General features: G+C 47.2%; 1 protein-coding gene across 5 annotated transcripts in view; it reads left to right on the plus strand.

Moving 5' to 3' along the window:
• CBARP (CACN subunit beta associated regulatory protein) overlaps nucleotides 1-17,502 on the plus strand; it is a 200,992-nt gene that overhangs the window by 100,195 nt on the left and 83,295 nt on the right. For all 5 annotated transcript variants that reach the window (XM_069647211.1, XM_069647220.1, XM_069647205.1 and 2 more), the window contains exon 3: nucleotides 15,412-15,557. In XM_069647211.1, coding sequence (XP_069503312.1) covers nucleotides 15,412-15,557 — 146 coding nt within the window. The remainder of the gene's footprint in view (nucleotides 1-15,411; nucleotides 15,558-17,502) is intronic.

Consider the following 17,502-nt stretch of genomic DNA (forward strand, 5'->3'; position numbering starts at 1 on the left):
CAAACCTCTTCAGGAAAGCGGTGGATGAGGCTCTGGAGATGGCTAAAAAAAAGTTCGATACTATCAAAACTCTTGACCAGATCTCTAAGCCCACTACCAGACGCGGCTATGGCAACAAACGCTTTTTTCGTGGCCAACGCCAACAGCAGAATCAGCAGCAACAGTACCCTGCCACCAATTACCAGACCAATAGTGGGCAGTACAGCCAAAGAGGCCAGCGCCGGGGCAAAGGGAGAGGTCGGGGGTCCACCCCCAGAGGCTCCCAAGCCCCCAACAACACCAAGTGACGCGAAGATTCGCGCCCCCTCCCATGCAACACCAGTCGGGGGCCGGATAACATCCTTTCTTCCAGCATGGGAGGGAATAACGTCAGACCGCTGGGTACTTTCCCCCGTAGCCCACGGATACTGCATCGAACTCAACAGTTCCCCAACATACAGACCCCCGAGGGGACGACGCATGACACCGGAAAACCTTGCCATCCTTCTCCAAGAAGTACAACTACTGCTGGAAAAAGGAGCCATAGAGGTCGTGCCTCTATCTCAGGTAACGGAAGGTATTTATTCAGTGTACTTCCTTGTACCCAAAAAGGATCTAACCATGCGCCCTGTATTAGATCTGCGCCCAGCGAACAAGTTTATCAAACCCCAGAAGTTTCGTATGGTGACCTTACAGGAAGTGATCCACCTGCTATCACAGGGAGATTACATGACAACATTGGACATGAAAGATGCATACTTTCATATTTTAATGTTGCCAGCGCACAGAAGATACCTCAGGTTCATGATAGAGGGCAAACACTACCAGTTCAGAGTGCTACCCTTCGGCATAGCATCAGCACCAAGGGTATTCACGAAGGTACTGGCAGTGGCAGCGGCCCACCTGCGCAGGTTGTCCATCCCAGTTTACCCTTACCTCGACGACTGGCTCATAACAGGGGATTCTTACGAAACATGCTTCTCCAATACCCAAAAGACTGTAGACCTTTTGTTCCAGTTGGGCTTCTCCATCAACGAAAAGAAGTCCAGCCTAGACCCCAGCCAAATCAAACAATTCCTAGGGGCTCTAATTCAAACAAAGGACGGCCTCGTCTTCCCCTCCAACGAGAGGGTCCAAAACATGCTGTTTCAGATCCCTCAATATGTGACCGGTCGAGAGGTGACGGTACGCAAAGCAATGCGCTTGCTAGGCATGATGGCATTGTGTATTTATTTGGTACCTCACGCGCGCCTGCGCATGCGCCCAATGCAAGAGTGGCTCAACAGCCAGTGGTGTCAGGCCAGCGGACTATGGGACGATCTAGTGGTGGTCTCGCAGGCCTTGGTTCTCTCGCTACGGTGGTGGACAAAGGAAAACCTGGAAAGAGGGAAACCCTTTGCCACACCCGCGGCGGAAGCCACTCTGACCACAGACGCCTCCCTCACTGGATGGGGGACTCACCTATCCCATCAGACTGCTCACGGAGTGTGGACTCCGAACGTAGCATCCAAACACATAAATCTACTGGAGCTACTAGCTGTGTTCAAGGCGCTAAAAGCCTTCCAGGAACACCTACAAGGCAAGACTGTGTTGGTCCTTACAGACAGCACCACAGCCATGTACTACATCAACAAGCAGGGGGGGCACCCACTCTCCAGGACTGTCCAAACTGGCCCAAAATATATGGAAGTGGGCTCTCAAACAAAACATGTTCCTACTGTCACAACATGTACCAGGGGAACTCAATCTGCTGGCAGACAAACTCAGCAGAGATTTCCCCCTGCCCGAAGAGTACGAATGGCGACTGCACGAAGACATCGTCTTCGACGTCTTCACACAATGGGGATTCCCAGAAATAGACCTATTCGCAACCCTGGAGAACTCACAATGCCTAAGTTATGCCTCCAGGTACCCCCAGAACCAATCCAAGGGGAACGGTCTGTCGATGCAATGGTCAGGGAAATTTGTTTACGCTTTTCCCCTGACTCCCCTTCTCAACAAGGTGGTGCACAAGATGCACCAGGAACAAGTGACCATGATACTGGTGGCCCCAATGTGGGCCCGACAGCCATGGTTCGCTCACTTGATGGAGATGTCTCTATCTCCCCCAGTGAAACTCCCCTGCCCGTACAACATGCTGTCACAAGACAAGGGCAGGACTCTGCATCCATGCCCCCAGAACATGAACTTAGCAGCTTGGCTCCTGAGATCATAGAATTCGGACATCTACAGCTCCTGCAGAGATGCATGGACATCCTCAGGGAAGCCAGAAAACCTAACACTCGCCACTGCTATTCTAGCAAGTGGAGGAGATTTATCATCTGGTGCAGAGGAAAAAGCATCAACCCGATTGACTGCTCTCCCACACATATTGTTCTATACCTGACCCACTTATTGGATTCAGGTCTAGTGTTCAATTCCATTAAAGTCCACCTAGCGGCACTTTCGGCTTACACCACTTCCCAACTCAAGGTGTTGTGGTGGAAGATCCCTGTTATAAAGGCCTTCATGGAGGGAATAAAGAGAATACACCCCCCGATAGCTGACCCAGCTCCCGGATGGGACCTTAACGTGGTACTTACCAGACTCATGGGCTCACCTTTCGAACCCATGCACAAAGCATCTCTTAAACACCTCACTCTTAAGACTGCTTTTTTAATAGCTATCACCTCCATCAGGAGAGTAAGTGAACTACAGGCTCTTTCTGTTCTAGACCCCTTCGTTACAGTTCACAGAGATAAGGTGGTTCTACGCACACACCCAAGGTTTGCTCCGAAATTCATCTCGAAATTCCACGTAAACCAGTCTATAGAACTGCCAACGTTCTTTCAAAATCCTTCCAACTTGGGAGAAAAAACTCTGCACACACTAGATGTGCGCAGAGCGGTCATGTTCTACATGGAAAGAACCAGACCACTGAGGAGGACTAATCAGTTCTTCGTCTCGGTGGCAGCAGGAAGAGAAGGGGATGCAGTTTCAAAGTCCACTATTTCTAGATGGATTGTTCAATGCATCACTCTCTGCTATACTCTTGCTAAGAGACAACTGCCCTTTAAGCCAAGAGCACATTCTACACGAGGCACGGGGGCGTCCATAGCATTCATTGCAAATGTTCCCCTTGAGTCCATCTGCAAAGCGGCTACCTGGAGATCTGTGCACACCTTTACAAAACACTACTGTCTAGATGCACACTCGAGATCTGACTCCCAGGTGGGACAGGCAGTATTAAGACATCTTTTCTCTACTGTTCCTTCTCATAACCCACCGCCAACTCCGGGTACTGCTCGCTAGTCTATGCACAGCATCTGATTCTAAGCAGATTAACAAACATCAGAAGACAATGCATTACTTACCGTAAAAGCATTTCTGATGGTTGTATCTGCTTAGATTCACATGCGCCCACCCTTCCTCCCCGCTCGGATGGAAGGAACATAGACTTCCTTTTATATCTCTCTTTTCTGTACTCACTCACGTCTAGAAGGCTCCCTCAGGGCAGAAAAATACAAACAGAGGGACCTCGACGCGTGAGGGATTGTGGGTACAACGCACGTCACTATAGGGATAGTATTTCAGACACGCCTTGTCGACGTCCCTTTTCGACTACGAAAAACAAAATGCAATACTCCGCAGTGACCACTGGATGTCGGATCTATGCACAGCATGTGAATCTAAGCAGATACAACCATCAGAAATGCTTTTACGGTAAGTAATGCATTGTTATATATATATATATATATATATATATATATATGGTTTAAAACTAACTTACCATATTGTTTCAACGCACATATATTTAAAATAACACCAAAAAGGGACCTAAAAGAATAATTGCTATACACAACGTAACAATCCCACAACAGATAACATTCCTGGTTTTTTCGAAGTGCTTTTAGATTCTTCTCCAAAACTCCAATAATTGAGATCTCCTGCCCTTCAAGGCACCTGAGTCTGATTGCTCCAAAGGATGTGTTCTTCCAACCCACCCAAAAACCAATTCCTTTTCCATTGACAAAAAGGCACATTCCACCCACAGTTTAAAGTTGCAGTCTTATTGTTATTCTTGCAGAGTGCACACTCTTATCTTGCTGAGGAATATGCGCCCATGCTTCCCTCAAATTTTCCTGTTCCCAATTTTCCTGTTCCCAAAGAGAAACCCACAAACGTTCTCCACATACAATTGGGTTTCCATCTTCTTAGGGTAGGTTTTTCAATATTCCTCTGGCATACATTTAGATTGCAGATGTTCCATGTCCGTTTGTCTATCCCATTCTTTAATCATACTCTTTAAATCATGAATGTGGGACTCACAAGCTCACTTCCATTGCTCTGCGCCACATTCTGGAGTGAAGCGTCTTTCTGTGGTGCTGCTGCTTGGACATATTTGCACTGTTGGCAAGTGCCTGGACTGCATGTGGAGGAGATGGAAGGGAAGGATCCCAGCATAAAGCAATCCATGTTCCAGAATGAACAGGGCAGAGGCTAATCGCAACATTACATGGCCCCATTATCTTCAATGCTTCCTGCAACTTTCCCAAATGTGCCAAGGGTTCCCCGACAAGGAAGTTCACATTAATATTCAAGGCCTTGCCGTGGTTCCATTAGAGCAGTGCAATGCATTGTGGTGAATGTAGTGCCAACAAAATTGCAAATTACAGTTCTAAGTCTTCCGTTCTACTACCACAGTGTTTTACGGTGATGTAGCAAAGAAATATACATATTATGGTTCCAGCATACTGTGGGAAATACAGTATTTTTCTCTCGAGCCTGTCAAATAACAGTTATTTATTGATGCTTCTTCGTGCAAATTACCTTGACTTTCCTGTCTTGAACTACCAAACTATTCCACCCTATGCCTGCCAGAAAAATCGGTCCCAGCACACATACCTGCTGATCCCAGTATTCACTTTGCCTAACTCTGAAGATATCTCCTCCTTGACTTCATTCCCCAAAATCTACCTGACCTGGTGGGTAGGATGAGGGACATCGGTGGAAACCATGGTCTGTGCAGCCCTCTTAGTCCTGCCCATTTGTTTTATTTATTGGTTTCTTAAACGCGCTTAATACTGATACGAGCTTGGTTTCTAAGCGCAGATCCTGGATTTGAACCTCTGTTGCTCTGCGTGGTCTTGCTTCCAAGACCAGCACCTTGCCCCTGTTCTATTCTGTTCACCCATAAGGCCACCCAGCCGCATTCTCGTTGGTTGAGGACTGTGTGGTGGGCTGAGGTGGGGGTGGCATGGCTGAAGAAAAGCTGACCCATTCAGAAATGGCAGGCGGTGGTAGCCAGCCAGCCATTGGAGAGGGGAATGTTTGGCTTCCCACCTTGTCGCACTAACTCGTTCATAGATGGCTATGCACAGAACAACCAATCCAACCTGGTGCATCTTCTGCTGGGCACGCCAGAGCCCTTGTATTATTACTTTTTCCTAGTGCAGTTGGCCCATCTAACTTCACCCAAAGCTAACAATGCACTTGGTGGAGACCCCAAACACTGACGAAGAGAGTTGGGTGACGTCATTTGCTCCAATTCTGAATGGATGGTTTATGGCCCACTTGTTGACTTCCACTGAATTTGGAGGGTACCCATTGAGCGCCAGGTGATCTGACTGATGATTGCCATGATGACAGCGTAGCCTCTCCCGATAAAGTGATCTCTAACACAGAAGCATTACAACTGGAGGCAGCTTCCCTGCAGAGCACTTTGCCCTCCCGGAGATACTTCAGATACTGAAGGGCGGTGATTGCAGGTTAGCCCACCAACTATTGATAACTTGGTGCGTTTGTCCATACGGTGCCTTGTCCCACAACAGTGCTTATCGTGCTGTTGCATTCCACTACTGCACTGCTCAGACACTTAGATTGTGGCTGTGACGTCACAATGTTCTTTAATAAAGGTCCGGCACTAGAGCAGGATGGAAGTCTGAAGTTCCGTGCAAGTAACTCTCTTCTTTAGCTTATGTTGCTCAACTGCGTATAAATGTAGCGTTACACAGTGGTCTGTTGTCGTAGCTTAACAAACGTCCCCATTTTTGGGGAGAGCCCTCCTTTTTTCCCCACTCCTGTACCTGATTGTGTGTGTTACCCGATTTTGCACCCTATTCCTGCGCCCCACTGTTTGGGAAAAAAGTGGTTAAAGTTGCGTCACACTCATGAGAAAAGTGACAAGAGCTAGCACAAATGACCCGAACATGAAACGTTAAGACATGCATAGAGAACATGCTCAAGGGCCAGGTAACAAACATCCGGCATCCATTTCACTAGTAAAAAACCAGCAGACATTATAATTAAAGGCAAATGCAAAAGTATTAGGGGGGGTAACCCCTCCACTCCTACCCCCGTTGCTCCAGTGCGAGTGGGCCTCCATTATGAATTGGACCCCTGATTGACACATGTCATGGATATGTCTGATTGACGGTGGTGCAAATATCCCAGGATCTTCACCACGCTATACAGGGGTCCACCTTCACTCTTTGTTCTGAGCCGCAACTGTGCCCGAGTCTCCTGACCAAACCAGAATGGTTTAAAAAGTTGTGTAACATTGTAAACCAAGCCATCTTTGACGCCCTGGGAGAAGCGTGGTAAACTTGCTAAAAAGCTTTGCTTCCTCCCCATGCACCTACTGTATCTCAGGGCAGACAGAGCTGCGGTTCAGAGCACATCGACTACTCCGTGACTGCCACTCTGTAGGATCAGTAACTCTTTGTTTCCGGGGGACAATTTTCTAACGATGGGGAACCTAGACATATTTTCTTTGATGTTAATATCTTTGAATCATTCACATCATTTGCATACATGTCTCAAAAATATCTTTTCTGGTTGCTTGAAAAAGCTCCTTACATTTATATATATTGGGGGAAGAAAAAGGAGGTATGTCCTCTGTGCTGCGGCTACTTGTTCAGTCTTGCAAAGACTTGTCCCAGATTTGCTTAATATAAATATGGTAACCTTGCAGCTGCTCCCCTCTGTATACTCCACTATACCCCTGCTCCTCCTGCAAAACTGATTTGGCCTGCCTACCCCCTCCAATCTAGGCGGTCCATCAATAAGGCTCCCTTCCCATTTTAAAGTCGACAGGATTTGTTAATTTTACAAGATGCAGGCTAACATGTCAACAATCCTGAACCCAGAAGGAGAGGAGACCAAAATCATGCCACAACCAGTGATTTAGAGGCGCATGGCAAGGAGAATGAGTGCAACTGCCGTTGTGTACTCCGCCCCTACGCATATATTATTGTGGGATCCTCCCAACCCCACACACTTTTATTTTTAGGACATGAGCCATGTCCTTTTGTTAACATTTGAAGACCTGCAAAATTGCTTATTTCCCTGTAGCGCTCCAGATAAGATTTGGACGTGGAGGCATTTTACTCCCTATTTTTTAAAGTTGGAAGTAAAATGATTTTTTAGGGAGTAAAAACAGTAAATCTGTTTTAACTAAAGAAATGGAAATGATTTTGTAATATTTACTTCTTTTCACCTAGTTATTCATGCACTTTAAAAGATACAGGTTTACTTCCTATCGGGTCGTAATAATAGTAGTTTCTTCCTGTGGTATTAAATGCACTACTGGTCCAAACATTGCCATGGTGCTGCGAGGGTGAAAACAGGGGTGCAAGATTCTACATGTCTTTTTCCTATTTTTTTGTTGCGTATTCTTACTCTCTCTTTTTATTTTTTGAGGATTATTTGCCAATTTCTAGTGAGTAAAAGTGGCCGATACGCCCCTTATCTTGTAGGGCTGCTTGCCTGCCTTAAGACCTATCGGTTAATTTATTTTGTAATGTTTTTATTGGCATTTAACATTTACAGTTATATTACGGACCATTACACTCCTGGTTTGTATCAATCCTGAATTGCATATCACTTATGCCATATTAGTTATGAGTAAGATTGAACAGTGAACGGAACAAACAAGAGGGAAAAAAGGGAAAAGAAACAAAAGAAGTAAAAGTGATAACAGTGACTGTCTCTTGGTCTCCGAGTTATTGTGGACTTTGCTTGTGGAGGTGAACCCCGGTCTCTATTCCGTTGGGCTCTGAATGGTCTTTGAGGTACGCGGAGGGGGGGTGGCTTGTGCAGGATGGATGCGACAGTGTACAAATTTGGCCATTGCAACATTTGTGGGTGGTTGATTCAGGGAGGTTTATAGGTCGACGAGAAGATCATGTCTCTCAGAAGGATCTTCCAGGCCTCAAGTGTGGAGCTCGAGTCTTCTCCTCCCCGATTGCTTCCCTCCTCCCATGCTCCAGTTTCTGCTATCGTCCATCTTTCCATCTCCCTGATCCAAGGTTCGTACCTGGGGCCTGCTGGGGATTTCCAGGCCATTGCGATCGTTCTTTTTATCAGCACACATGCTATGTCCATTAGTTTCATCAAGTGCTTGATCTTGCTTAGCCTCGGGTAGGTGCCTAAGAGGCATTCTTTCGGTGTCCATTCATATGTCTCCAGGCCAGCTTTCCTGCACGTCTGTTCAGCAGCGAACCATAGTTTCTGAGATTTAGGGCAGGTCCAAAACATGTGGATCATGTCAGCGTGGTCAGAGGGGCACCATGGGCACATCAGGCTGACTTTGTCATTGAAGGCGGATATTCTATGTGGGGTCATGTAGGTCCTATATAAGACATTGAGCTGTATTAGCCTGAACCTGGCGTTCCTGGATATCTCCTTCGGGTATTCTAGGGCTCTAGACCATTCTCCCTCCGTGATTTCGGTCCCCAGGTCAGATTCCCATTTCTCTTTCAAGCGTGTACTTCTTGGGTTCGATCGGTCGTTTATTTGGGTATATAGTCTTGATGTTGGTTTCCAACCGTCGCTGACTCCGTGCATCTCTTGGATCAGGGCGTGTGTTTCGGGTTGCTCAGGCCACACATTCCATTTCTTCTTGGCGATAAATTTAACCTTTTGGTACCATAGGTAGTGGCACGGGGCGAGCCCATCGTTTCCCTGTAGTGATTCAAAGTCTCTGAATTGCCCTTCGTCGAACATGTCCCCCCACGTGTAGACACCACAGTTCTCCCATCTTCTCATTATTGATAGGTCATCGGGGGCTACACATACGTCAGCAAGAATGGGAATCTCGGGTGAGTATGGGTGCTTCAAACCCAGCATAGATCTAGTCCTTTTCCACACCTGTCGACCCACCTGCACTATTATGGGCGGGGCAGGGGGCCCTATTTTGTTGTTCCATATTAGCTCTTTAGGATGCAGGGGTGAGGTCAGCTGGCAGATAAGGTTCGTCTCAGCCGAGGGCTCATCGCTCAGCCATTTGGCGACATGTGTTAGTTGTGCCGCCAGATAATATCCCTGGAAATCGGGTAGTTGGATTCCTCCAGCGGAGTAGGGAAGTGTGAGGATGTTCAGAGTAATCCTGTGCCTGGTTCGTCCCCAAAGAAAGTCTCGGATCAGGGATTCTAGCTTCCTGAAGAAGGATGGAGGAATGTAGTATATTATGTTGATGAAGTAATAAAGGAATCTAGGTAAAATTATCATTTTAGATATTGCAGCTCTGCCCATCATTGATAGCGGTAGTTTTGACCAGAATTTGATGGAGTTCCGTACCCCCGATAATGCGGCTTCAGTGTTGCATTCGTGAGTGGAGATTGGTGTATGCTTTATGGTGATGCCTAGATAGCGGAAGGACTCAGATTGCCACTGAATCCCAATCTCAGGTAGCTCCTCTGTACTCTTTCTCCTAAGGCCAGCCAAAGGGAAGGCGGATGATTTCTGTCGACTGAACTTTATGCCTGAGTATCTCGAAAAATTATCTAAGATGTCTAGGGCTATCGGGGCATTCATCAGGGGGTCTCGAAGGTATAGAAGAACATCGTCTGCGTACAAGGAAATGATGTTGTCCGTACCGCCAATACTTATGCCCGCATCGAACAGCTGTTTCCTGAAATAAATTGCCACTGGTTCAAGGCCTAGTATATATAGCATTGGCGAGAGCGGGCATCCTTGTCTGGTTCCCCTCTGAATAGCCCAGGCTCCTGACACCAAGCCCCCTGTCTTGACTCTTGCCACTGGGTTACTGTAAAGAACCTTGACCCATCGGATGAAGTATTCACCCAGTCCAAACTCTCTCAGGGTTTCGGTTAGCCACTCCCAGTAGATCGAGTCGAAGGCCTTGATGGCATCGAGCGAGAGGACTGCCAGGTCTTCTTTGCATTCCTCTGTCTGTGCCATTATGTGCTGAAGCCTTCTCAAATTGGCTGTAGTGTTGCGTCCAGGGACAAAACCACACTGGTCCACATGTACCAGGGAACCTATAACCTTTGAGAGCCTCTTAGCGAGTATGGTCGTAAGAATTTTGCTATCATAATTTAGGAGCGCAAGTGGGCGATATGAGTCACATTTTTCAGGTGGTTTTCCTGGCTTGAGCATCGGTACTATGAGGGTCTCTCTCATGGTGCCTGGCAGCGTGCCTGTCTCGAATGCCTCCGCGTAGACTTCGTGTAGTATGGGAGAGAGAATCTTTTCGGATGTCTTGTAGAACTCGGGGGTAAGGCCATCGGTTCCAGGGGTCTTGCTTGTGGAGAGGGACCTAATCGCGTCGGTGATGTCTTCGATCGTAATGACCTCTCCCAGCATATTTCTTTGCTCAGGGGCCAGTTTAGGTAGGTCTACTTCTTCGAGGGTGTCTCTTATGTCTGACTCGGGTATAAGGTCGCTGTGAGCATATAATTCCGCATAGAAGTCAGTGAAGGCCTTGTTTATTGCTTGTTGTGTTTTGTGGCTTGTGCCGTTACCGTCTCTGATCTCTGTAAGGGCCTGCTTCGGATGTTCCTTCCGGCACAACCAGGCTAGTATCCTGCCTGGTTTATCCGCCTCTTTATGGGCTTTCATGGTGCGGGTAGAGAAGTCAAACTTCGAGAGCCTTTCCCATGCTGTTCTGCATTCCTCCCTAATTTCTCTCAACTTACTCTCTGTCTCAATTGTGGGGGGGGAGTTGCTTTCGAGGTGCTTGATCTTTTCCTCCTTGGCCTCCAGTTCCCTCCTCAATTGTTTCCTGATTCCACCCGCCTCAGCAATCACCTCTCCCCTCGTCACCACCTTCATTGCCTCCCAGAGAGTACTCCATTTTACTACTGATCCCTTATTGATCTCTATATACTCCTCTAGTTTCTCAGCCAGGTGGTCCTTAAATGCAGGGTCAGATAGTGTCTCCACTGGCATACGCCACGTTGGGATAGGAGGTAGGGGGGGTCGCAGGCTGAATTGCACTAATAGTGGAGACCTATCGGTTAAATAGGCTCTGTTGCACTATAAAGCAATCCTGCAGTAGACACAGCCTGACCTGTCTACCACTGGTCCAATCCCTGCCCTGACATGTCCTTGGAGCCTGCTTGGAGTTTATTACTTTTGACAGATAATAGAATCCTTCTTTGTGGCTTCTGAAACTAGCATATTGCTAGTTTGGACAATATAGCCAAAATATACACAATAAAAAAACAGCGGTTAACTTCAGTTAATAAAACCAAATCGCCATATTTTTTGCAATACCTACCACAGTCCGATGGTGTTTTCAAACAAATCTTTCAAAAATATATTATTACTAACTATTTATTTCTATCAATTACACCTGGGAGGAGATAGTTGCTGAATTGCAGATTGGTCTCAAAGCTCAGTTTATCCACGTAACCAATGTGTGTGTTCCCGGCCAAATCCTTTCATCGCACTATGCCTTACCTGCCAAGTCTATACAAGGTATTCACCTCACACTGACTGCTATTTAAAAAAAAAGCCTTGCTCCCAATATTTCCACATAGGTAAATAATAACAGTGATAATTCATATACTGGCATGGTAAAGTGTAATTTAACTTCTCATGATACCTTTGCTATTATAACCTCATCCATGTCACTATTTATGCAAATGCTAAGGGGCTCAGACCTCTTTTGAGACCTAGGGCCCTGCAAATCCTATGGCCTGCCCTACGACTATATGGCTGTTTGTGTAAAGGTAGTGCGTTTTCTGTTCACTGGATTTCCTTTAACAGGGATGTGCGTTCTATCTTCATTTTGAACCAACTGGCTGCAGTTCCGGTAGCTCAGCACGGTGTGATTACACGCGCCGCTACGACGACACCATCTGCTGAGAAATAGGCTCTGAGCTGCATCCAATAAAACAAGTCATGTGACCCAAAAAAATGCCCAATCATGTCGGCTTTTGAAAGGCTTGTAAACAATGGAGAAATGACTCTACTGGCGTTATAGCGACCAGAAGGCCTTCTGTCTGATTAAATATTGCACACGGCCTGTGCCCGCCCTAGGATTCGCGAGAAAATGTTTGTCTGTTTAGCTTCAATTTTTAAGGTATCGGGAAACCCCGTAGCGTAGGCTGACTCTCGCAAATTTGACACGCACGGAAGTGAAAATGCCTCTTTAAGAGAGCGAATACGCTTGGCTCCAGACTCGAAAACGTTGCTGCCCTCTGCTGGTCAAGAGTCGGTGATGTCCGGTTCGGAGGTTTAGTGGCCATACGTGACAAGAGTAATTCCAGCTCTAGACATATTTTTTTAAATATATTTTAGTGTTTATTCAACCTGGCCTAGGACCCCCCCGCCCCCAATACAGTAGAGTAATTTTGTTGAAAATGGAGTTTGGGGGACGCGTGACATCTAAAGTTAAAGGGCACCTGCCAAATCAGGGGTACACAATGGTGTACCACGAAGTTTGGGCGATGGGTGGAGGGGTGTGGCTAACACCATTGCCCCCCCCCCCCCCACGCCTAAAATGATGGAGAGCACACCAGCCAGGCAGGAGTTTGAGGAGGTTGTGCTGGTCACATGATAACATAGGTTAATAGTACGGTCCCAAAGCACAGGGTCGCATTTACATTTGAGATTGCAGATTCCTCTGTGGGAGCTTGAAGAGGCTGTAAAGGGTAGGGAGTCTGTAAATGACAGTCGTGAGGTAGGGACAACCGAGGCCTCAATTTGTATGCAAGATATAAGGAGCATGTGAAAGCCAAGGCATGTCAGGATATATACCAACATTTTGGAGCACCTGGGAGGGAGATTTGTGTCTCAAAAAGCGGGAGAAATGTTCTCATTGGATTGCATTGTAGTTGGAATTATTTTAGGAGGGAGAAAGTAAAAAATAGCAACGTTTTTCTGGAAAAACAAAACTGGATTTCCTCGCCTAAATCGGGAGGGTGTCGTATATGTGTCACTGCAGCTGTAGGAGAGGCGTTTTAGAGCGGGCAGGGGTAGCGGGAGGAGGAAACGGAGCACCAGGGGGAAAGGGTTAGTTAAGACTAGATTGCTAGATGGTGCATGCATACAGGACTTGGGAACATCACAATATGGCTTGAAAGGAAGGTTAAAACGTTTTTGGAAGTAAAGGCTGATTTTTGGTTCAGTAGTTTTAGGTCTCTGCAGAGTTCCACATTCTCGGGAGCATAACATGAGAAACTGTCTTAATATTTAAGATGCCATGAAGACGATATGAGTTACTTGGCTAAGCTCCTTTTTGTGTGGGTCACTTGAACCACCTGCTATGGACAAATGTGTCTTCCAAACGCTTGGGTGAGTGGCGGTGAAGTGCTGTGTAGGTTAGGCAGGATGTTTTTAACATGCAACCCCCTTCAAGTGAAGAGCGTCCAAGTCCGGAGGTATGATTGAATCGACTGTCAAAAGAAGGGTTGCCTTTTTTAAAAACTTCAACTTTTGAAGGTCGACCATAAGGCAGGCAGTAGTAAACATTAGAAGGCTGCCTTTTTGCAGACTCACTGGTTTTCTCACATTTTCATGTAGACCTTAGATTTTAAGAAAGCAACACAATACTTGAGAAGAGCTTGTAGGATTTCATAAAGGGGCAAGAAGCATATGTGAAATGCACTAATGGCACTTTGGTGTAGCCTGCATTCAAGTCTTGGTTTGACCCAGTGTGTTTCTTAAATATAATAAGGGAATAGGAGAGAGACCAAGAAAGGGGAACTCTTGCCAGAGATCAGTCGGGCAGGTGCGTGTGTGGCAGCCTTTAAGGAGGCCCAGTGGTTTTTAGGGAGCGTCTTCCTTTAGTTGAGTCTTGAGGACCAATGCCTGAAAGAATGTTAGAGAGTCTGATTCTGGGATACATCTTTGTAGGTTCTCCATAAGGTGCAGTTTGCATAAGGTTCCTTTTCAGTGTTCTTAATCTGTTGGGGGAATGTGGAGGTTTGCTGTCCCCATAAGCCCACGGCAGGGTGTCCCTTGCTGCTGGGAGCGCAAACATAGAGCTGGCAAAATGGGGCTTTTGAGGGCCAGAGGAGAGAAGTAGGACATTCTTTTTTGGTGTAGTTGACTTCAAGAGGTGAAGAGGCATCCAGTTGGGACTACGAAGCAGACAGTCTGTGAGGTGCCCGATGTCTGGTTCTGCAGGCCCCTTACAGTTGAGTCTCGTCCACATTTTGGTGAACAGGTTCATGGGGCTGGTTGGGTCTCCAAATGGCTTCCTGTACATTTTTAAAAGTGTGGGGAGGGGGAGGATTGAGCTGTGACCTTGCCCAAAAGGCATTGGTATTGGTGTGCATTTTGGAATTACAAATGTATTACCAGTTGAAAGCACTTTTTCAGGAAGGAGTTAAACCACTTGAGTACATTCTCTTATGCCGCTTGTGAGCCATGGTAGCATTGTCCACGGTTTCCAAGGCAGCTGAGCGGTTGAGCAGTAGGCAAACGCATGTCTCCCCCGAGTCAAGGGTGCACAGCACTTCATACTATGAAGGGTGGCGATTGCAGTCCTGCAATTTTCACGTACACCGATTATCAAATTGTTTTCTGCAAGATACATCTTGGGCTGGGTTTAACCCCGAAATGAGAGGACTGTGTGATTGGGGAGAGCTATTTAGGTTTTGGGGGCCAGTTGCTCAATTCCTTAGAAGTGAGTATAGTTGACCGGTCTTCAAGTTCCTGGAAAATTCACCTTCTCTTTAATAGGCATTTACGAGTTTGAGCCAAGGAGTCCCTATGCTGTGGCACATGGTAGAGTTCTTATAGTGAGAGGTTGGAGAAATCTTTCCTGGCTTTTGTGATGTAGCTTGGGGAGGGGATAGACCTTGGGTTTGCAACCTTTGAATGTCCAGATGCTTTGGACTACAACTCCCATCAAGCCTAGTCAGCTTAGTCAATGGAGATGAGTCGTAGATTAAAACATCTGGAGAACCTCAGGGTGCCGATCATAAGGTTAGGGTTATGAGTTTGAATCGGGTTGACAAAAAAAGATGGGGGTCTCATAGAATTCTTATTTGTCGTTTGAGGGGCTATTTTGACCTTTCATAGGCACCTGCTTAACATGTGACTTACTCATCAGCACTACAGCATTTTGAGAGGCACAGCCCTGTTGTGAAATCGCCACATTTGACACCAAGCTTTCCTGCTGCAGACGTGCGCCAGTAACATCACCCGCTGTCTTGGTTTGTGACTGACTGTGTCTCCATCTCACTTTTTCCACAGGCCGCACCAACGGAGGAGGCCAAGCAAGATGGGTATGTTCTCCTTCTCGTTCTCCTCTCCATCTTCGTCGGGGGCACCCTGGTCATCCTCTCCGGGCTCCTGATCATCTGCAGGCGTTGCTGCGAGACCGATCGCAGGTACTCCAGGTAAGGTTGGAAATACTGTGCATGTGCTCCTGTGTGGGGTTAAACTTTGGATCGGGTGAGGCGCTTGACATGAGCAAGGTGATGCACGTACTGGAGTGTCTCTGCGCATGGCATCTGCTACTTCTCTAGGTAACTCCTCAATAGTGCACGGGTGAGAATGTGTAGGGATGTTTGTGATCTTGCTAGTGCTTATTTGGTTAGGTGCACCCATGGCTGTCCTAGCCGTGGGTGTGTGCGTTGTCTGGGATCTGTAGTCTTATGTTCAGGGAGTGCCAGTGTGTGTCTGGTTGTGCAGGTTGATGGCTGAAGGCGCAAGAGCCCAATCTTTAGTATTCTTGCATAGAGGTGTGTTTTGTCTGGTTGCGCCTGGCTAGATTTGAGTGCATTGTTGTACAGATAGTTCCCAAGAGCACTTCCGGGTGGCCAGGTTTGCATCTGAAACTTAACATCTAAGTGTATAAGAGCCGCCAGTCCATGTTTCAGGCATGCCTGTGCAGGATCTCATGTCTGTCAATCCCAGAATGGGCGTGCCAGCGCCTCTCAGGGGGTGGGACCCGGAGAACCCGAGTTTGGGTTTGTGAGAGCTCATTTCCGGATTTGCAACATCCGGTTTCTCAGTTTGTAACAACTCCTATGTGTGTGCTTGTAAGGCCATGTCTCTGTGTACAGGAATACGTGCCTGTGTCTGCGAGAATCCATGTCAGTGTGTGTGACTGCATGACTAGATATGCTGGAGCCCCTGTCACGGTAGTGAAACACATTCCTGGGTGGGCAGATTACGTGCATCGGTGTGTGAGAGCCCAGCTGCCAGTGCTTTAAGTGGGATGCTAAATCTAGGGGGCAGAGTATCCCGTTGGGTGGTGTAGCCTAAGTATGTGTGGACTTGGGTCACGCCCCTAATGAGAGCCCCCCCTCGCCTAAGGGGGGGCTGGTGAAAGCAGGGGAGCTGGGGTGCCCTGGCATTACCACCTTTGGTGCGCCCTGGTATTACCATCTTTGGTGTGGCCAGCAGCTCTAAGACGCAGCAGACATCCGTTTCATTCAGGGAGCTACATGGTTAAAAACCACAGGCACTGTAGCATCCCCACATGGAGCGCCACACATCACGATCAAGGAAACACAGCCGCGTAGGTTATCGTATAGGCAGCAACTAACTTTATTGGTGCAACGTCAGTCATTAAATGATGTATGGTCACAAGCAGCGAGCAACCCACTTCTATCCAGCATCTTGGGCGTTTTATTGTCTGATGTGGCCTTCCGTCTGCCCTCAGGTTTGTGTTGTCCTGCTCTTCTTGTGGGCTGTCTTCCCCCTGGGTGGGGTAAAGGGTTAAAACTTTTCTAAAACAGTGGGAGTTGGTTTTAGAGGTGGGAAACAGTGGGTTGTGGGGTGGGGTCCACCTTCCTCCCAAAAACAAATTGTGATTTTTCGTTATAAATGTTTCGGTATAAAAGCATTCAATATAAAAGTGTTTGTTATAAAGACCAAATGCTTGTGCCTTCCACTGGTGGTCAGCGTGCCTCTTCATCCCGTCTTTAGCCTCCTCGTCATTCCTTCTTATGTCTCATTCACTTCCTGTATCTGTGTTCTCATGGAAGGAGTGCTGCAGTCTCGTTCTCACAGGGCATCCAGTTCTGCTGGGCAAGCTCCTGTTGAGCTGTGGGGCGTGTTTCTGTCATCACGTAATAGTTGGTAGATGGTTTGTTTTAGGGGTTTGCGTGTGATATTGGCCAACCTCACCACCCACTTGATGTTGGCCAAATATCTTTTCACTGCCCCATTCGTCTAAGGCCACAGTGGTGTCACTCTCCGGTGGTGGAACCCCATGTATTGTGTACATTCCTTAAAGTCATTTCCCTTGAATGGGGGCCCATAGTTCGATTTGATTACCTTCTGGATGCTGTAGATTGAAAAGATGTGGCCCAACGGTGGGATCACAGATGTAGC

The sequence above is a fragment of the Ambystoma mexicanum genome, chromosome 1p (genome assembly GCF_040938575.1).
Source record: "Ambystoma mexicanum isolate Mex_15411 chromosome 1p, UKY_AmexF1_1, whole genome shotgun sequence".
Taxonomy (NCBI): Eukaryota; Metazoa; Chordata; class Amphibia; order Caudata; family Ambystomatidae; genus Ambystoma; species Ambystoma mexicanum.